At 50.2% G+C, this 21,251-nt stretch overlaps 1 protein-coding gene across 11 annotated transcripts in view; it reads right to left on the bottom strand.

Annotated features, from left to right (window-relative positions):
* TSPOAP1 (TSPO associated protein 1) overlaps positions 1-21,251 on the bottom strand; it is a 62,711-nt gene that overhangs the window by 8,047 nt on the left and 33,413 nt on the right. For 2 of the 11 annotated variants that reach the window (XM_064677648.1, XM_064677655.1), the window contains exons 13-28: positions 21,021-21,241; positions 18,772-18,881; positions 16,835-16,944; positions 14,625-15,440; positions 13,966-14,117; positions 12,637-13,197; positions 11,256-11,534; positions 10,814-10,993; positions 7,237-8,352; positions 6,509-6,635; positions 6,204-6,355; positions 5,576-5,744; positions 3,246-3,317; positions 3,100-3,165; positions 2,832-2,867; positions 1,826-1,929 (exon numbers count right to left, since the gene is read on the bottom strand). In XM_064677648.1, coding sequence (XP_064533718.1) covers positions 1,826-1,929; positions 2,832-2,867; positions 3,100-3,165; positions 3,246-3,317; positions 5,576-5,744; positions 6,204-6,355; positions 6,509-6,635; positions 7,237-8,352; positions 10,814-10,993; positions 11,256-11,534; positions 12,637-13,197; positions 13,966-14,117; positions 14,625-15,440; positions 16,835-16,944; positions 18,772-18,881; positions 21,021-21,241 — 4,271 coding nt within the window. Of the gene's footprint in view, positions 1-1,825; positions 1,930-2,831; positions 2,871-3,099; positions 3,166-3,245; positions 3,318-5,575; positions 5,745-6,203; positions 6,356-6,508; positions 6,636-7,236; positions 8,353-10,813; positions 10,994-11,255; positions 11,535-12,636; positions 13,198-13,965; positions 14,118-14,624; positions 15,441-16,834; positions 16,945-18,771; positions 18,882-21,020; positions 21,242-21,251 lie in introns of those variants that run through there. The other 9 variants (XM_064677650.1, XM_064677656.1, XM_064677657.1 and 6 more) reach the window with 9 other exon arrangements.

Genomic DNA, 21,251 nt, shown 5'->3' with positions numbered 1-21,251 from the left:
GGCTCTGCCTGGGATTTCCCTCCAGGAACAGGCTCCCCTGGGCTTCTTGCACAGTCACCCTGGCAGAGAGAGCCCACTGTGTTTAGTCTTGCAGGACCAGGATTCAGGAGAGTAACTGAAGTGGATACCTGTGGAATTTGCTGCTAAGGAAGCATTTTGTAAATTAAAAACAAGCCTGTTTCTTAAAGCAGTTTTAATAAAGCTTCAAAATAGGACCTACCATCTGCTCTGGAAAGGTGTGTTGGGGATAAGCTGAGCAAACACAGAAATACCTTTAATTTCTTTCAGTATAATTACAAACCCTGCTCCCTTGGAGGAGCCTGTCTGTGTGCAGTGCTCAGGGATTAGTCACTGGCAGGAATCCACACAAACAGGGAGATCAGACCTGGAAGGAGAACCTGCCCATACCACAGCACACACTGTCACACCCTCTGTCCTGTCAGACACCCCAGCACGTGCTCTGGGGAGCACAGGGCCAAAGACAAAAGGTGTCAGCAGCATCTTCTAACGGAACAATCTGCCCAGTGGAGGCTCCAAACAGGCTGTGTCCCACTCAAGACACTCTGGCACTTCCCAAGTGTCAGCTGGAAGGCACCTACTTCCAATATGTTACCTTATTACATCCCTAGTCCTCACTTTCTCTCTGGAGGCAGCAGCTTCCTCCTGTTGGCTGAGAATTGCTTTGCTCCAGGGAGACACTTGCTGGGAACTTCACTCACAGAAAGGCAGAGCTGATCCTACAAGGAGTCTGGTGCAGTTCACAAGCAGCAGCTGCCCCCTTCCTGCAGAACAAGTGACTGAATATCCTGGGAAGGAGGATCTCCAACAGAACTGCACCAGGTTGGTCCTAGAATTTGAGCTCTTGGCAATAAGAAGGTTCTAGGAAGACCAAATCCCTGCAAAAAGTACAGTTATCTTCCTGTTGACAAGGGCTTACAGTGTTCTTTGGCTGGATACGAGCTCTCATTGTCTCTCCCAAGATATTCTACCATCTCTAAAACACTCTGTCCTCAGCTGCAGGATGTTCTGCTCATGACACACTCAGCCTGGGAGGTAAGCATTCCCTAAACTGTGCCATGTCTTGGCCAGACATTCCTTTCTGGATGCACAGAAAGGATCTGAATCCAAACCCCACGTTCATGTTTGCTCAGAGTGGACTAACACAGCTATGGGGGAACAGAGAACAGGGCATGTGCTAATCTCCTTTTTGAAGGAAGGATTCTGCACTGCCACCTTTCCACCTGGAACAGGCTTATCCACAAAAATGCTGTTTGGATTATATCCCTTCCTGTTTAAATTATACTCCTTTCCATCCCTGGAAGTGTCCAAGGCCAGGCTGGACAGGGCTTGGAGCAACCTGGGCTAGTGGAAGGTGTCCCTGCCCATGGCAGGGGGTGGAACTGGATCAGCTTTAAGATCCCTTCCAACCCAACCTATCCCATGATTCTATGATTCTACATGGAGGGACTGCTTGAAAAAGAAGAAGTCTGAAGACTGATCCATTAAATTGGAGTTAAATCTTCTTGCTACATTGCTTAAATACCTACACAGGTATTTAACACAAAACTCACGCTCATTAAGTACCAGAAGTGCTTTCAAACCCTTAAGCAGCTTTTCCTTTTCCCAGAGGGTTTCCTGGATCAGCTGGTAAGAATTCCTCCTGCCCCAGATCTGCTTAGTCCTTAATCATTAAAGGATGTTACAAAGCCATGAGACACTAACACAGTTTCACTGAGACTCTGGTTGGACCAAAGTGTTCTGGGATAGAAGGAAAAGAGAGAAAGGAAAAAGAACCCTATAAAAAGGGTGAGCAGCTGGTGGTTACCTCCACATCTGCGTTTGGAGAGCTCTCCTTGGGGTTATAGTCAAAGACAGCCACCATCCTGCGAGGAGTCAGCAGTTCTGCTTCAATGTCTTCATGTTTCTGTCCTGCAGGACAAGAAATGAAACATAATATCCTGAGCTGGAAGTACCAGGACAAAATCCCCAATCACAGCAACTCCTTCAGCATTCTTGTAGTGAACTGAGCAAAAAGAACAGTGGGGGAACTGAATGGAGAGAGACCTCAGAGGATGTCTGGTGAAGCAGTTTTCTGATCTCCTCTATCACCTCATAAGCACAGAAGTGGGGACATCTCCCCATTCCAGCATCCTGGTGTTCTCCCTATATATAGGAATGTTTTATTTTATGCTTTCAAATTATTCACACATATATATATCTGTGTGTATATACACAGAGCAGAGCAGACTCCTTACAGTGTCTCAAATGGACATTTCTCCTCCCCTACACAATGATTTGCTGTAGAGCTACAAGACTGATCCACCAAGTGCCAGGGGAACAGCACAAAGGGATCTCATCATGCAGGGAACACACTGCACTTCCACCCCCACCTGCCTGCTGAGCCCATTACTGACAGAGCTGCTCTGAGCCTACAAAAGCCAAGCCTGGTGTTCCAGATCACACACATTGTCCAGCATTTCATCTCATGGATTTAAACCCTGTTTCAGGTCAGAACTGGATGGGCTGGCAAGGGGTTTGCCTTGGCTTCTCTGGACATCAACAGATGATGCACCAGATGAAGCAGAATGAGCACCCTCTGAAAGGACCTTGGATCCTAAGGATGAGTGAGGGATTTTCCTGCTCCTCAGGGAACCACAAGTGCCCTCCCCCTGCAAACACTCCCTGCTTATTCAAAAGCCACTGCACCCATGACTAAATCATAAGAACTAAAACTCTTCTTTTCTTACAGTCTCAAGCAGCACCACAGGCCCCTGACCATAAAACAAGTCTGTATTTCAATCAATCGTGGTAAAAAAAAGAGCAATTCTCACCTGGCTGAGACTTGTACTTCTCCTGCTTATCCAGCCCTGCTGGGGGGAAGAAAATGCCTCATCAGTGAGAGCTCATCTTGCCACAGTGACCACAAGACACAGGTGACAAACCACAATAAAAAGAACAAAGACCAAGGCAGCAAACAACAGAAGCAAACTGGTCATGCAACTCAAAGTCTACGCCAGTAACCAGGACTCAGGGACGTAACAAGAAGCAGAGGTCAAGCTCCAAAACTATAAAAGACATCACTGTTGTTAAAAACTTAACACCAGCACAGGGATGGGCTCTCTTTCCACTTCCTAGCAGTCGTACAGAGACAAACATCTGGGGGTCCTGTAAGCAAGTAGCAAAAATTCAATGCAGTCTGTAATCCTAGTGCAGAAAGCAAAGAGGAGGCAGTGGGTGACACAGACCTTTCTTGGAGCGTCTGGGTTTTGGAGGAGGGACGGTTTGGCGGCGTGGAGGTGGAGAAAATGTGCCATTTCCTTCGTAAAAACACCAAAAAAAAGCAAATAAACAGACAAGAGAAACAGACAGTGAATAATGGAAAGTGAAAAAGCACCTTGAAGAGTGAACAGGGAACAGTGGTGGGACGTGCCTCCCCCGGGAAGCTGGCACTGTGATTTCTGTGGGCAAAGCCCAAATCTCCAGTCCTTGTATGTGGACTCGGGGGAGGCATGATCCACATCCCAAATACACACAGAAATCCACACTGTGCTCATGCCTTTCAGCCATTCCACAGGCCACAGCAGACAGGCTTTGCTGCAATTTAACTTTCAGAAGCAGGATCACAAGGACAAAATAAAACCTTGTTCTGTTAACACCTCAGAAGTGCCAGGTGAGGTGGGAAGGGATCTAGGGAGGTCTCTAGCTAAAGCTTCTGCACTGAGCAGGGTCAGTACTGGATGAAATCCCCAAAGAACCTGCAGAAGGAGTGCCCAGACCAGCATGTCCAAGGCCATTTCCTTAGTTACAAGGCTGTGACAGGGGTTTATGGCAGCAGGAAAACAGCAGAGGGACAGCCAGCCCAGCTGCCAAGGGATCAGAGAACCCTTAAGGTTGGAAAAGACCTTTAAGATCATCAAGTCCAACCCCCACCCGCTCTCCCTTCCTGTCAGGGAGTTGCAGAGAGTGAGAAGATCCCCCTGAGCCTCCTTTTCCCCAGGCTGAGCCCCCCCAGCTCCCTCAGCTGCTCCTGCTGCTCCAGATCCTTTCCCAGCTGCATTCCCTTCCCTGGACATGCTCCAGCCCCTTAATGTCTTTCTTGCAATGAGGGGCCCAAAACTGACCCCAGGATTCAAAGTGTGGCCTCAGCAGTGCTGAACCTGTGGTCACTCCCTGCACACACACACAAGGTACATCTTTTCCACTACCACCACCCTCCTGAAGACTTTCACACCCTCCATGTTTCATGAAGTCTCAGAGCTATTGAGTTCCTTGATTTTTCCAAGAGTATCCAATAGGGCAGGGGACAGAAAGCCTTGTGTAATCCACAGAGGGACAAAGGTCACTACAGGGATCCAGCCATCTCTGGGCACTGGAGGATACACACAGGAAAAAAAGAGTATGGATATGAAAAACACCTTATTCAAATCTCCTCTTCCTAGACATGAGAGAGGCTGAAGGACAAACCTACCAAAAAAAAAAAAATCACACAGTGAAAGCATCAGGCTCCTCTGACCCCTGTGCTCCTCAGGATCAACCTTCCAGGGACCCACATTCAGGAGCTGGGCAATGTCAGCCCTTTGGAATCACAGAATGGTTTGGATTGGAAGGGACCTTAAAGATCTAAAGACTTATTGGGGCTGGATACTGGGTCTCCCTGCACAGAAATGGGAACAAGTTGGACTGCTGCTTTTTTTCTTGGGTTTCCTTATTCTTGGATTGGTTGGGTTTTTTCCTGGGCAGAGGAACAGCCCAGGTAGTGTCAGGGCTTTCCTTTGCCACGACCCACACTTGTGCTGCTTCTCCCTGCAGAACTGGTAGGGAAACAGGGATTCCAAAATAGGAATTTCCTCGTGTTTTAACAAGTGGAGCAGGTCCAACAATTGGCACTGGTAGCAGAGGGCACACAGAGGGTGCAGGATGAGATATGAGAGGGATAAGGGACAGGCACTGGGACACCAGTGGTGACAGCAGGGGCAGCCCCTGAGCCTGACTGAGCCTGTGCTGGCTGCACATCCCAGGGATGGTTCCTCTCCTCTCTCCCAGTACATGAGTGGGAAGAAACAGGAAAGTCTCTGCAGTGCACAAAGCACTGGGCCACATACTCCAGGGAGTAAGTAAGGAGGAACCCAAGGACCAGCTCTGCTCCCTGTACACTCCTGCTGCCTGCCTTGTCTCATACCTTTCCCTCCCCATCTTCCTCCATTCCCAAGTCCCAGATTCTCTCACCCAAGAGCAGGGTCACCCCCCTGGGTTCAGTGAGTGAAAACTCTCATTCACATCCTTCAGCTGCCTTCCAAACCTTTTTGTCTCCCCCTCCCAAGTCAGGATCAGCCTCACTCCCTCTCTGCTGAGTTCACACACCTCAAGGACAGGAGCAGCTCCAGGAGTCAGGAACGAACTGAGAGCTGGGAACACCTTCCTCTCTCAGCCAGAGAGACCTCCCTGCTTGTGCAGCCACCAAACCAGGCTGCAGATGCCAGGACAGCCCTATGGATGGTTTTGGTGGGCTGCTCTGGCCACACAGCACGACTGAGCTTTTCACAGTTCAGCAGCAGGGCACACACAGACCCAGTACCTTGGCTCTCCGTGGCTGTGTCAGCAGGCAGGAATCCTTGCTTCAGGAGCTGCTTCTTGAGTTCATCATTGTCCACCTGCACTTCTGAGACCATGTTGCATGGGATGTATCCCTCCCTTCCTGCACATTCACCCCTGTAAAAGCCATCAGCATCCTTGTCTCCACACACCTGCAAGGGAAAGCACAGGACAGACACTGTTGGTGCTGCAGGGACTGAGATGCACAGAGAAAGAACCGTGGAATATCCTGAGCTGGAAAGGATCCACAAGGATCATGGAGTTCAGCTCCTGGCCCTGCACAGGCACCCCAACAATCCCACCCTGTCCCTGAGAGCGCTGTCCAAACACTCCTTCAGCTCTGGCAGCCTTGGGGCTGTGCCCACTGCCCTGGGGAGCCTGTTCAGTGTCAACCACCCTCTGGGGGGAAGAACCTTTTCCTAACATTCAACTTAATTCTCCCCTGACACAGCCCAGCCATTCCCTCAGGTTCTGTCACTGGTCCCAAGAGAGAAGAGATCAGTGCTGCCCCTCTGCTTCCCTCCTGAGGAAGCTGCAGACCTCCCAAGGGTTTTGCTGTCCCTGGAACACCAGATGGATCCATACAGAATAGGAATTCACTACTCTTTTACCTTCAGGATCTGTCCCTCCTTAAATGGCAGCTCCTCTTCTGCTGCATCAGGGTTAGGAGACATAGAGACAGGGTCATAGTCAAAGAGAGCCACAAATATCCTAATGCCATCCTCCTTGGCAGAGGTTTCTGGAGCGGTGCTCCTGGGAGGACCTGTGCACAGAGGGGACACACCAGAGAGGACATCAGCACCCTGCCCGTGCCACAGCCCTGCACGGCCCAGGTGCTCCCTGCCAGCCTCTCCCTGCCTCTTCCAGGAGCTTCCCTGTCTCCTGCTGCCCACCTCTCTTCCCCATTCCTGCTCACCTGCACTGGAGAGCAAAGGTTTCTGCATTTGGCTTCTTCTTACGCTCTTGCTCCGTCTCCTGCCGGGAGCCTGCCAGGCGGCTGTGCCGGCCAGCTCCGGGCCCCTGGAATCTTTATTACTGGATGCCTGCAATTGGAATCACCAGAGTTAGTAGCAGCCTCTGCCTTGTGACTCAGTGAGCAGCGCTCAGCCCAAATGCACTCCACAAAGAGCAGAGCATCCAAATGCAACATTCCTCTTCAGGGACACTCTAGAGCTGGAAATACCAAGGGAGTTGGAAAACAGATCTGAGGACAGGCAGGAGCCCTGCCAGGCCCCAGCGATGATCCCCCGGGCGAGGGTGAGGAGGCAGGAAAGGGCACTTCCAGGGGAGGCAATGACATTACAGTCAGGATCTACACCAATGAGCTTATTTCAGGAGGGATTTTCATTTGGGTCCCTCCCACAGCCTCCTGCCGTGGGGAGGAAGAGCCAGAGTGAAAAGGAATACTGCATCGGTGCCACTCGGTCAGGGAGCAGGAAAAGCAGAAGCAGCTACTACAAGAAAAGCCACGGAGCAGCACAGAACTACAGAATCTCTCAGATATTCTTCCAGACAATCCTAGAGGAGGCTCCTTTCTCTCTGGACAACACTGAACAAAGCAAGATACAGGCAGGCCAGGGAAGCAGAGGGAAGCCAGAGCCACTGCAAGCTGCTTCAAAGCCAGAATAGGAAAAGTCACCCAACCCTTTTGTGCAAGGAGGTGCTACGTATCCCCTTCGAAGGATGTTCGAGCCTCCTTCTCCAGCCAGGTGACTTACAGTCCAGCTCCCAGCCCTGCTCCTCAGAGCTGCTCTCACATTCCTTCTCCCGGTGGAAGAACCGCACGCGCCGGCTCGGAGACGCGGCCCATTCCAAACCCTGCTCTTCCATCACCTCCAGCCTGGTCAGGTCCCTTCTGCCATCCGTGTGGGGAGCCTCAGACTGACTGGAGCAATCACTCCAGTCGCCCTGAGAGCTCTGGGACCTCTCTGGCCACAGCCTGCTCTCAGGGGAGGAAGCACAGGTCGAATCCTGATCGTCTTCGGAGTCGTATTCAATGTCTATCTCCAGGCTCCTGGGGCTGGAGCAGCGCGTGGCCATCACGGCAGGTTCTGTGCCCCCTGAACCCGCTGCCTTTGGGGTTTTTTTCCTTAGGGTGCCTTGTCTGGCACGGCTGTACAGATCCATCCCCTCCTTACCACTGGCACTGCTGACCACGTTGAGCTCCTCCCTGAGGCTGGGAGCTCTGTACAACCCACTGCCCATCTGGCTGCAGTTGCCCAGCAGGCGACTGCAGTGCTCTGTTAAATCACTCTGTCTCTTCCTACCCATCTCAGGCCGACTCCGGATCTTCTCTCGATAGTTATTTCCCTTCTTCTTGCTCCCAGAGGGACTTGCTCCACTCACAGGCTTCGGATCATTCTCCTGGTAGCCCCAGTTCCAGTTTGCCTTCTTCTGAGCCCAGGCCAGCTGGCCAAAGGCAGGGTTTGCATGGTCAGCATCCCCTCTGCTCTCCTTAGCACCATGCTCCTCCTGTGGAGTCTGAGCAGACACCACAGAGGTGTTATTCCCATCTGCCTTTGGAAATGGCTCCTTGCTGTTGGGAGGCTTCTCTGTTCTCCCTGAATGGTAGGTCTGTGTTTCCAAGGAATCTTGAGGGTCTGTCTTTTCTTCTGTCACACACTTCTCATCCTCCTCTTCCTCCTCGTCCTCAGTCACTTCAGGGATGCTGAACAACTTCTTGCTGTGGTTCTTCTGAAGCGGGAGCTCCAGTATCCTCTCCAGAATCTCCTCATCGCTGTCAGTATCACAAAGATCCATCTGTACACCCAGACCCCGAGAAAAGCCACAGCCAGGACAAGCAGAGGAAAAAAGAGAGGAAATAAACATTAAAACGAGCGGCAAAGTGACCCTGGTTCCCTCCCAGCACAGCAGGATGGAGCCGTGGCTGCAGCCAAGCGAGGGGAAGGGGCAGAGACAGCGATGGATCTTCTGGCAAACGCGGTCGGATGAACCAGCAATGCAGCGGGAAGCGAGGAAGGCAAATGCATGGAAGAGCTCCCTCCCAGCCTCTCCTGTACACACACCACTGCCTGCAGCACCTCTCCTCCTGCCACGTGCTTCCCATGGCTTCACCCCCAGGCTGGGATGAGGGGCAGGAATAGCTCATCCCTCCACGTCAGGGCTGAGCTCACACACGGACCTGCAGCCCCCCTCCCCTCTGTCCTCGTGCTGGGGCACTAAAGACACCCCTTGGAGATGCTGCTGCTATGGGAGGACCTGCCCTGGGCCCTTCCCATCACCTTCCAGAAGTCCCACAAACACACAGGAAAACCCTTCACCTCGAAGGGTCACACAGACTTGCAGCTGGGTGAGAGCCTACCAGGTTACAGCAAATTTTGGGGAAAATGCTGCTGAATTTTAACATTTGTCATGGACCAACTGTAGAATTTATGGGTTTGTTTCTTATTATATTTACAGTAAAATAAAAGGGAGAATCCCAGGTGTAATTTCAGTTGGAAGACACCTCTGGAGGTCTCTTGTTCAACTTCCCTGATAATTTATATCATTATGTGTTCTAAAGACATTTTAGGCTCCTACCTTGTAAGTAGCAACTAGGAGTAGTCCAGTAAGACTTATTTTAGCTGTTTGCAAACTTGTGGCTTCTGCTTTTGAGTTTTAAGATAATAAACGCTTTCAGAAATTAAACAATTTATTTGAGGTTAACCATTTTAAAAGCAGCACCTCTCCTTGTTTTCATCATCCAGATCCTGAAAGAGTTGGCTGAGGAGTCCTGAGATAACAGAAAACATAACCAGATACACAGAATCCTAGAAAACAGCTCTGCTGGGACTTTGCCTGCTCCAGTCACCATCTTCCTTCACTCTGTAAGGCAGTGTTGGGAGCTCTGTGCCCTAAAGATTCCTGATCCTGATGTCCTCTCCCCATTCAGCATCTTGTCACCCCCACCCTGTCACTGCCAGGGCAGAAAATAATCACTTTATCAGGTCAAGAAGCACCAGTTTGCTCAGCTCAACAGAAAAAAAACCTGAACAACCAAAATCATTCAGGCCAATAAAACACTCAGGAAAAAAAACCCAAAAACAAAGAATGGTGTTCTTGAACGTTCTTATTTCCTCTTTTCTCCTCTCAGGAAGCTGCTTTTCTTCCATTTTTTTCCACTGCAATCCCAACAGCTGGAAGCCCTTCCAACAACTCCTTCCCAGGCAGACCCAGCCCCTCCAGCCACCAGGCCCTCCTGGAGCTCCAGATATGCTGCACTGCAGGTCCCATCCCTCACCTGGGAAGCAGAAGCTCCTTCAGAAGGAGAAAAGGAGCAGTAGCAAATTTATTCCAGAATCATTGCAGTGTCTGCTACCATTTAGTGCTCAGCAGCCCTGTCCCTGCAGAGCAGCAGCCACACAGGGCACCATCAACTACAGATGTTCTTTGGTTGCATAAAAAACCCAAAGATGGTCCTTTCTTGCCATCCAGACATACCACAGTTCCTTCAAATCCTTCTAATTTCCCAGTCTTTCACCCTCAGTACTTTCTCTCGTGGATGTTCATCCCAACTGCTGTAATTTGTAGGATTCCACAGCACTTCCCAGCCATGCAGTCAGAAGCACATCACCTGCCACAGGTGCATTCAAGCACATGAACCAGCTTGAACTCTTGGAACGTGAATTAATCTGGTCACTCAGCTCACTCAGGATTTCCTCCCTTGCAGCTACTGAACTGCAAAGCCACAGCTCTGCTCCTACAAGCCATCCCTGGCTACACAGAACAACAAGGTCTAAGCCAAAATATCACAGAATCATGGAATATCCTGAGCTGGAAGGGAGCCACAGCAATCATCAAGTCCAAGTCCTGGCTCTGCATGGGACATCCCAAGAATCCCATGCCTTAGGAGGGAAGGTGAGCTGGTACAGGATGTATAGGTGGGTGGATTTACAGATCTCTATCTGTTCCCTGTTTATATCTGTGTTAAGAACTCGTTCAATAGGATCGATTTTAACCCTGGGGTCTAAAGTTCACATCACACTGTGTGTTTTTCCAACTAATTAAACCCCAGCTACATTCATTGCATATGAACACCCTTCCCTCTCCAAGAGAACTCGTGTTTTTACTACCTTAAGCCTGGGAGTACAAGCAGAGCAGGCAGGACCTTAGGAAAGCACTGTTGGGAGCACTGGGCTCAGCCCAGCACCTCCTGCTGTGAGCTGATGGCATGGGATGGCTGCACTGGCACCCCCCACGAGCAATGCCCTGGACAAGTTACCTTTTCCCCATTCTCCTGGTTACATGGCTCACTCTGGTCCCATTTCTTGTCTTCCAGAGCTTCTGAAGACAGTTCATCTTCTTCCTCCTCTTCCAAAATATCTGACAGCTCAGAACTCCGGTTGTGCTCAGAGAACAGGGTCAGCTGCCGGCGGCCCATTTCAGCCAGTTTTTCTTCTTGCTATTGAAAAGCAAAACAGATTTTCTCAGTCCTCCCAGGCTCTATTCCAGCAATAAAGGAGTGTTTTTCCTGTCTCTAGTACACACACAGCTCAAGAGTGGCAGGAAAAAAAGTGGGAAGCACCTAAGGCAGCAACATATCGACACATATGCAACCATCAGCCTGCAGAAGAGCAGCACTGCCTAAGGATGGAAAACTCGGGATGTCAAACACAATCCACATCTCTCCGTGGACACAGACACTCAACCAAGGTTAAACAAACCTCTCTTTTCACTCTGGACATTTCTTTCATCACCTCCTTGCCAGGAGACAACCTGCAGCTGCTCCCGCCCGCGTTCCCGTCTCGGAAGGTGTCCTGTGTCCCCTCAGCCTGGCTGGGTGAGGACACAGGCTCTGGGCTCAGGTGCTTCTCCTCTGCCTCCTCTCTGTCAGCACTGGGACCTTTGGGGGACTCCTCCACGGAGCAGGTCTCCACATGGAGCTTCACGCTGCTGTCAGAGGGGCCTTCCAGCTCTGGAGCTTTGGATCCAGATTGTTCCATCTGGGAAACAAATTGAAAACCAATGAAATCAAGGGGAGGTATCTCAGGGTACTTAAGCACCAAAAGGGGGTCCTTATCACCCCAAACTCTGCGACCCTCTGATGTGCTCTGTGTTGTTGGCATATGAATATTTTGGCAGTTGGGAAGGTTGGCAGCCCTGGAGCAAGGGACACATGGTGCTTCTACTGCTGCAGCTCTGGCCACCACACCTGGCTCAGGTAAAGCCCCAGACCTGTATTGACAATAACTAGTTTAAAAATAGCAAGAAGAGCCCAAACTGTACAAAGTCATTTCCCACTCTCATAGGCCAGAGGAATGTCCCACACCCTCCCTGGCAGGTTGGCTTGGCACTACCCTGGAGCTGTAAAGGCTGTGAAGAAAAGGGGAATTAATGAAGAAGAACATACACAGAAAAGTACAACAAGCTCCTGATTAGGTATCCTAATCCTGGTTGGATTACAGGGATTTTTCATCTGTTTTTAAACCAGTTCAGTTTGGTGTTTCAGAAAACCTCTGGGAGATGGAGGAATGGAGCCCCAGGAACAAGGAGGGTAAGGCAGGTGGGCCTTCATCAACCCCCTCTTTCTCTCACTCCAAGGCAGCCTCCCTGCATTTTGCAGTGGAGCACAATCTTGTCCTTATCTGCTTTGAAAATACTGAAGGATCAGAGTCCAGGGAGATTCAAACACTGCATTGCCAAGCTTTTAAATATCCCCTGGGCTCAGACAAAAGCCAGACAGGGCCTGATCTCATGTCTCATCTGACAGCTGTTTGCCTTTGTTGACAGCAACACTCACATCTCAAGTGAGAAGGACAATTTCCATCCTGGGACCACCCACTTCGCTCTACAAAGGAGGGAACACTCTTATCACCCTCTAACTCTGCAAATTCTTGCTTTCCTGACTCTGTTCCTGATCTGCTTGCACATGTGATCAAGAGGTGAGCCTCACCTGTACACTACATCAGCCAAAACTCCCCGAGAGTTTCCCAACCACTGGATGATGACCCAAAGGCAAGAATGCCACAGAAAGATGCTCAGTGGCATTTGTTCCATTCCCCCTGCCAGCACACATGGCACTGGGCAGGAGATGGCAGCACTTACCTGCACCTCTGTGCCTTCTCCCAGGCCTTGTAATCCTGGTTCCCTGGCAGGGCCCTCCCCATGGAGCACTGTGTTCCCAGCCTGCTGGGGAGGCACAGACAGGCATTTCTTGTCTCCTGCAGCATCCAATCCCTGTGGGGAAGTGCCCAAATCCTGCACCAAGGGAGCACTGGGAGAAGAGAGGTGTGGTGCTGAGGAGGCTTTCTCTGGCAGAGCCCGCACCGGGCCGGAGGAGACATCAGTCAATTTGGCATCTGAGCTCTCAGCAGGAATGTTCTGTCGGAGCAGGAGCGCAGGAGTGGGGGGTGTGGATGGGCTGTGGGCAGGCAGGGAGCCCCTGGGAACGCCCCTGGGCAGCCTGGAGGTAACAGTGGTGGAGGCAGGTGAAGTGCAGGGATAGGCTCGGAGCAAGAGCGAGGAAATCTGGGCTGGAACCGAGTCCACCGACTCCCCGTACTGAGACATCGTCCTCACCGAAACCTCCCGGCACACCTGGAACATCTGGAGCTGGGACAGGTCCACCAGGACACTCCCAGCTGTTGGAGAAGTAACTTCTATCACCTGGGAGCAAAAGAACCGGGAGGAATTACTGTTTGTGCACAGCTGAGCCCTTCTGAGAAGAACAACTCCTGATCCAAAGTTAAGACAGACACCAAAGCTCTGGAGAGTAGGTGTGCAAAATTCTCACCTTCTGAGGGCAGAATGAACAGTAAAGGGAAATTGTTACCATAATCATATGAGAAACTGGATATTCTATAAAACATGACTATATTTGCCCCTCTTCTGGACTTGCTCCTTCTGATGTCGGTGCCCCAGAGCTGGAGGCAGCACTGCAGGTGGGGTCTCACCTGAGTGGAGAAAATCCCCTCCCTATCCCTGCTGGTCACATTGCTTCTGATGTACCTTTCTTGATGGAGAACTACACCTCACTCCTTACAGTCTGGAGACAAGCCCCAAGGCTGTGTCCTTGAACTAGTGCTCTGTCCATGGCCTGTAGACTCACTGAGCTCCTTCCTTCCCAAAGGATCAGGCCAGTGCCTGAGGTGAGCAGAGGAGACTGACACTAATTGTCCTGTTCTGCTACTCCAAGGTCCTGCCACAGGAGCTTTCCCAGCTTAGCTACATCAAAACCACATCAAAAAGCTGGAGAGATGCCTTTTCTGGTGTGAATCACACCCCCCAAACAATGTCCCTCCCTGATACCACTCCTTTCCAGGCCAAGGACTGGGATTGTCTCCTCAGGACACGCTTCTGGATCCAGCTTTCCATGCTTTGAGGCTGTGACACTGCCTGTTACTCCAGTCCCAGCCCCTCCTGCCCAGCACCAACCTTCTGTCCATCGGCGTACACGGCGTAGCCGGTGACTCGGACCCCGTTGGACGATCCCTCAGCATCAATGGTGACAGGTAACCAGCTGATAACAAGGATACCTGGAGAGGGACCAGCTTCTACCTGGACATCCAAAGGAGCATCAGGTGTGCCTGTGAAAGACCAAAAACACGCTCCTCTTGCTTACCTGGCTACAGCATAAGGCTCAACTTTGGTTCGACTCAAAGAGCAAACTCCCACACCAGCTTTGCCACAGGAGACCTGAACCAGAACACCCAGGCTAGTCCTGGGAAATTACAGGCAGAGCCAGAGGAAACAAGGTGCTCTTGTTCTGTGAAAGCTTTAATGCACAGAGAACAGAATTTTGCAAAAGTAGCTGAGGCCAAGCTGCAGCGACCCTTCGAGCGAGGTCATGGCAAACCAGCTCTCCCCTGCCCTGCCCGGCAGGCATGCACGGGGGGGGGGGGGGGGGGTCTTCCCAGAGCAAACCAAAGCAAAGGGGGTAATAAAATTGTAAAAAAAAGAAAGAAGGAAAACATTAAGACAAAACAGTACAGCACCTCAGGCTTTGGGACCTAATCAACCTGGCTTCCCTTCATCCCAAGGCTTCCCAGCAAGGGAACGGCCGAGCGCACGGCTCCGAGCGCTGCATGGGATACCTGCTAGTGGGGTAGTGAAGTGAATCACAGCTGAGTCCTGCTCCTGCCCCTCTGGCACCTCTTCCCAGGGTGTTTTCATGGGCCTGGCCTCCAGCTTGGCCACGTACTGGGTGCTGGGCTGCAGGTTGTGGAAGGTGTACCAGTAGACCCCAGGCTTGGTCACGTCGCACTGGTCCCCGTTGAGGTACACGGCGTGGCTGTAGTTGCTGTTGCAGGGGAGCCACGTGACCTCTGCTGACGTGGCAGTGACACTCCTGACTTTGAGCATGGTGGGTGCCACCCCAAAATCCTGCCCCACAAAGAAGGTGCAGCGCAGTCTGTCGGACCTGCCGCGCTCGGTCACCGCCTGCACGGACACGCGGTAGGCCTTGCTCTGCAAGTCCAGCTTCTCAATCACTGCTTTGGTCTGAAGGCCACTCTTCACGTTCTGACGTAGCTCTTCATCCACATAGATGTTGTAGCTTTGTATGTCTGGGCAGCCAGCTGGCAAAAGAGGTGGGTCCCAGCCTACAACTATGCTTCTGGCAAGCTGCTTGATCAGAGTCAGTTTTCGTGGGTAAGGCACTGCTGTGTGACTAACGGGCTCCTCCTGGTCTCCTTCTGCTCTACTGGCCAGCGGGCTGATGCTACTCTCTTCAATGGAGAAATCACTCTTATCTCCACTGCTGGTGCTTGCACTGACCAAGCTTTTCTCCTGGTATGAGCTATGGGTGAGATCATTCAGCTCCGGAGGCAGAAACGTCACGAGGTCATCATCTGAAACCCGCTCAACAAAATTGGAGGGGACCAGCCCTCGCCGGCCATCCATCAGCTCCCCTAAACAGAAAACAGGAGACCTGTTACCACTGCCCCTGCCATTCAGCCTTCCAACCCATCTGTGAGGACTATGGGACAACATCCACGCTGGGTCACAACTGCTCTGCACTCAGGAAGGAAAAAAACCTCCGGGAGGTTATTCCTGGCAACGTTTCCTGCACTTCCGAGGGCTTCCCTGTTACATCCCAATGGCCACACTGAGAAGACTCACTGCTCCACACATTCCAGAGCCAAGTAAGTGAAAAGCTGAGTTGTGTAATTAGCTAAAGGGTTTCTCCTTCTTCATTATCCCATTGTTCCTCACCACAGCTCCTTCACTAACTTTTCTAGCCTTCCCGAACTACGCAGATGGATGATTTTATGTCTTCTCCCAGCCACAGAGATTTAGGGTTTGTAGTACTTCCTCAAGAAACTCCATCTTTCCAGCTCTGTATTCAGCACTGGGCTTCCTTTTAGCTCTCTCCTTTCTTAAGCTCCTGGACTAAAGGTGTCCCAAAAGCACCTTTGGGGACAAGGGACACACAGCACCTGGTCCCCCAAACCACAGAGGAGTAGGGACTGCACTGCCTTCCCCCTTCCAAACTCTACCTACAGCAAATCAACTGAAAGCAGGGAAAGCAGAACAGGTTAGTAAAGAATAACCTTTTTATTCTTTAAACAAGAAATAAAAAGACAAATAAATGAATACATGAGAAGCTTGGGAATAGAAAGAAAGAAAGAAAAAAAGGAGGCAGAGCAGTCACAGAGCAAGCAGTGCAACACCCATGCATTTGCCTCAGCTCTTGCAAAGCACCTCAGGAAAATTAGGATCCTTCAGTCCTCAAGTGGCTCCACAAAAACCCCAGTGCAAATTGACAGCCAACAATTCTTGGTTTCAAACCCATCTGCCTCTTAATCAACCAGGATCACGTTTGCAAAGGGGCCAAACCAGAAACCCGCTGTGTGACACCAAGGGGGGTCACAACTGTAGTTTGGATGGGTTGTCTCAGCCCCTCTCTGCCACAAGAGCAGGAGCCAATGGAGACCATGACCTGCTGCAGCTCTGGCTCACACACAGCCCCCCTAGGAGGAGGGAAACAGCCCATCTGCCTGGGGCTGAACGTGTTCCTCTCCATGGAGAGGGAGGAACCATATGGGGATGAAATCTGGAGCTGTGCTGAAAGCAGTGGCTAAATTCCCACTGAAATCAGATCAGGATTTCACGTTTCAGACTTAATTTAATCATGACATAAATAGACTCTTTCCAACAGAATCTGCTCTTCCCTCTAACAAACTAACTTTGGGCAGAAAACCTTTATCTTGAGGTTTCAAGATTCACTAAATTCTCTCATTTTTTTGGAGAGAGATCAACTCTCCACAGGAGTTCAGCCACATTTCATTCTGTTAGAACACACCTTCAAAGAAGCCATCTTCATCCATGTCCCCATAGATGTAAATATATTCTCCAGCAGTCAGTGGAAGCTCTGCCTCTGGATTTTCATTAGGTCCATCAAAAGGATTGTAGCTGAAATATTTACAGTAGGAAGACTTAATTTGTATAGGAACTTGCCCAGCAACGCATTTGAGCTGTGATGTTGACAAGCTTTCAATTCACTGGGAATTCATCCACTCGTGCAAGCAGCAAATTCCACAGGCAAAGGTCAAAACTACAGTCTACACACAATAATCATTAAAAATAGGTTATTTTCTGAGGAGCAGAACAGATGCCTTGTGACATCTGAAGGAACAGAGATATGAGGACAATGAGGGGACTGGAGCATCTCTCTCCTGAGGAAAGGCTGAGGGATCTGGGATTCAGATCCTGGAAAAGAAACAACTGAAAGGGATACCTTCAGGGTGGGTGTCAAGAGGATGGGACCAGGCTCTTTTCACTGGTCCCCAGAGAGAGGACAAGGGGCAACAGGCACAAACTGAAACACAGGAACTTCCACCTGAACCTGAGGAAAAACCTCTTTCCTCTGAGGGTCACCGAGCACTGGAACAGGCTGCACAGAGAGGTTGTGGTGCCTCCCTCTCCTGCTCCAACTCCATATTTTAAACAGCAATTCACTGGCATGACAGTTATAAATACACTGGTGATATGATTTGGTCTGCAGATAATTCTAACCTGCCTATCCAGGGATTCTCAGATCATCAGAGGGCCTCATGTCACAGGAAAATGCCTCGTGAAAAACATCTTTACAAACACCTCCTACCAATTCCTGCTTTTTAGCCTTTAAAAGGGATTTCAACATGCCAAAGCAATGTTAAGGTCTCCCTCAGCTCACAGAGACCTTATGTACTCAAGACTCTGATAAGAAGACACAGGTCAGATTTGATGTGTTCCTCACAAGCACAGAATCATCCCAAGTCTCTTCCTTCCAATCCCCAGTTTAAAAGCTGAAGGATATGCCAATACTCTTTGAATTGTAAATAGTAATGAGTTTGACCATGATGCTCAGTGGACAGAAACAGTTAGTAATAGAAAAAAAATCGAGTTTATTCTGTGGTTTTTTCCCCTGTCCTTTAAAATTACAGCCAGAAAGATTTTGGTCAAAAACTTCAGGCATTCTAGGCTGAAATTTTCTTAATTGCTGGAATAAGATTTCTTGGGAGAAAATGTATTGGACTATTCTGAAAAAAAAAAATAGACATTTCAAGGAATATGTCAATTCAAACTGAATTTTCAATACAGTATCATATTGAAAGAAAGGAAAAGTCTCACACAGGGCTGGTCACTGAACAGCTACTGAGCTTACTGTGCTTTTGTTGAGCTAAGCCTTGCTTGTGCAGGAAATAACAGGTCTCAACAAATCATACAGTCCTGGAATGGTTTGGGTTGAAAGGGGCCTTAAAAACCATCTCATTCCACCCCTCTCCCATGAGCAGGGACACCTTCAATAGCCCAGGTGGTGCAAGACTGCATCCAACCTGGCCTGGGACACTCCCAGGGATGGGGCAGCCACAGCTTCTCTGGGCAACCTGTGCCAGGGCCTCCCCACCCTCACAGCCAAGAATTCCTTCCCAATATCCCATCCAACCCTGCCCTCTGGCAGTGGGAAGCCATTTCCCCTTGTCCTGTCTCTCCATCCTTTGTCCCAAGTCCTTCTCCAGCTCTCCTGGAGCCCCTTTAGGCCCTGGAAGGGGCTCTCAGGTCTCCCTGGAGCCTTCTCTTCTCCAGGTGAACCCCCCCAGCTCTCCCAGCCTGCAAACCCCACGGAGGAATAAGATACATGGTCCAACCTAATATTATCCATTCCTAACAGGGTGAATTCAAGGGAAGAGTGTAAAGAAGGCAACTCTGAGATAACCTGTGTAACCACACAGACCACAAGAAATGAGCTCTCAGTACCTGTATCGAGCTAAGAACACCTGGAGCTTTGCAGGGCCTTGGCTGCCTGGCTCTGGCATGAGGGAGATGCTGTCGACATCCAGCTCTTCCATTTCACTTGCAGTGTCCACCTAAAAACATTGAAAAGAAAGGATCTGAGTAAAGGAACACTCAAAGGGGTCAAACATCAGTGAACAAGTCCCCCAACCTCATGTTTGCTGGTCCCTGGGCTAAGGACCATCTGGAAGAATGACTTTTTAGGTGAAGAAGTAGTAATAGGAGGCAACAGCTCCAAGTTGCAGCTTCAGGGGTTCCAGCCAGACATAAAGAAAAACTCCTTGCCCAGGTGGGTGATGTAGATTTGGGAAAAGTTCCCACTGAGCTGTGGGATCTCCATTCTTGAAGAACTTGTAGCCTCAGCTCAGCAAAGCCGTGGCCACACTGATCTAGTGCTGGTGACAGTCCCACTGGAGCAGGGCTCTGGACTAGAGACTCTGGAGACCTCTCCCACTCTACACATCCATAATTCAGTCTATTTATTTCTTGTACCTTGAAACATTAGTTGTCCCTGTGTGCAACACAAACCTGGACAGAGGAGACCCCAGAGCTCTGTTAGATGTTGAGGTCTCCAAGTGCTTTTGTTCCCCTCCAGCACCTGTAAATTTTCAATATGATGTTTATGTACTTTCACCAACATCAGACAGAGCTTTGGGTGGAACTGGTAGGGCCATCACACTGAACAAAAAGCACAAGAGACAGAGGAGGCACAAAACTCATCTTCCTGCTACAGCCTCTCCCTTCCCAGCCCTCAGCTACTTCTGGATTTCCTAAGCTGGAAGCTGCACCCTCAAGGCATTTGGTGGCAGAAGCACCTTTGGGAAATTTACCTCAGTCTTTTTGATCCTGGTAATGTTTTGGAATTTTTCATCCAGTGGCAATGAGTTGTGTAACCCAACCCTCCTTCTGGAGCAAATGCACTTGCCTGGGTTTGTTTGAAATGGTGCCAATGAACCAACCCAAGCTGCCTTTTGAAAGCAGACCTCGAGGCAAATGTGTTTTTGATGGAGACCCATTGCAAGCAGCAGAATATAAAGTAGTTTTTCTAGTACGTGAAGTACCAAAGTTAATCTCTGAAGGAGTCCAGAGCATCTTTTCAAGGCAGTGTACTCCTTGTAGAGCAATCCTGCCCCATGTCCTGGGATAACACACCTGGAACAGCCAAAAGACACCCAGATGGAGCAGCTTTTAGCAGCCTGGAGTGTTCCCATAACTGTGTGTTGCTGAAGCCAAACGCTCCACACACTTTTGCAAGGATCCCACACTGACTCTGCAGGCACTTATCTCTCCAGGGAGGCATGGGGGCTTCCAAGCTTTCTCTGGAGCTAAAAGGTAGGATTTTTTCCCACAGAATTGAGAGCAGTTCCTGCCTGTCCCTCCCTTTGTCTCTGAATATGGCACTTCCCAGAGCTCCTACACAGTGGTGGGCACTGCCTCCCACAGCAGCCCTTCATTAGTGCCCTGCCCTCAGCTCAACACATCAGTGTCCTCCACAGCTACAGTGAGACCAAGAAGGTTTCAGTGCCCAGGAAACACCAAAAAACCAAAAACTGCCACCCAGACCATCCCAGCACTGCTTTACCCTGAGCTGTCCCCTGAAGTGATGTACACAGAGCATCAAACACTCTGTGTGAACCCACACCACCCCCCAAGAGCTTCTGGGCAGGAGAAGCACCAACCACTCATGAGATCTTGGGGGCACAAACAAGCAAAGCCTATTAATTCCAGCCCTCTTAGCACAAACTTGGTGTCTTTTCATGGTTTCTTTCACCAGCAAAGAAGTTTGAGCTCCTCATCCACAGCTCAAGGCTAAAAGTAGTCTGGACACAGCTGCTCAGCATGCCAAGAACTCCAGTTTGTAGCCTTTTTGTGTTTTAGTGGCAGCTGAGATGGCACAAGGAAGCTTAGCAAGAGTTTCCCACACTTTCCACCAATCAACCTCCCCCTCCCAGTCCTTCTCACACTGTCCAGCCAGTTATTTCCTTCCAGGAGCTCAGTAACACGTTGAAATCAGCATTATAGCCATGGCACCCAAGGCCTTTTCACTACTTTCCTACAGCTTTCCTCTTGTTTTTTTTCCCATTTTCTTCAGGCAGCCAGGAAGGAAGGAATGCAGCCTTACTGGGGAACCTGTGCAGCCTAACTGGTGCTCTCAGCAATGCATTTATTCCCTTCTGGAAAGCACAGACCACAGAGGGGCCTCCCCTACTGACCTCTGGAGTTGGGCAGGATTTGGGGCTGTTGTGCATGGACTCTGATTTCGAAGAGCTGGACTGAGATTCCACTTTCTTGGCTTGTTTCTGAGCACTGGTGGGAGCAGCTGGGGAGCCCCCAGGGGTGTCAGGCACCCTAAGGGATGACTCCAACTCCTCAGCAACTTCATTGTGAGCCTTCTTAGTGCTCTGGTGAGGGAGCAACCCAGGAACAGTTGATTCTGCAATAAA

Source organism: Pseudopipra pipra, chromosome 21 (assembly GCF_036250125.1).
Source record: "Pseudopipra pipra isolate bDixPip1 chromosome 21, bDixPip1.hap1, whole genome shotgun sequence".
Classification (NCBI taxonomy): Eukaryota; Metazoa; Chordata; class Aves; order Passeriformes; family Pipridae; genus Pseudopipra; species Pseudopipra pipra.
The sequence above is the reverse complement of the archived record's forward strand: the minus strand, read 5'-3'. Positions and strand labels throughout refer to the sequence as shown.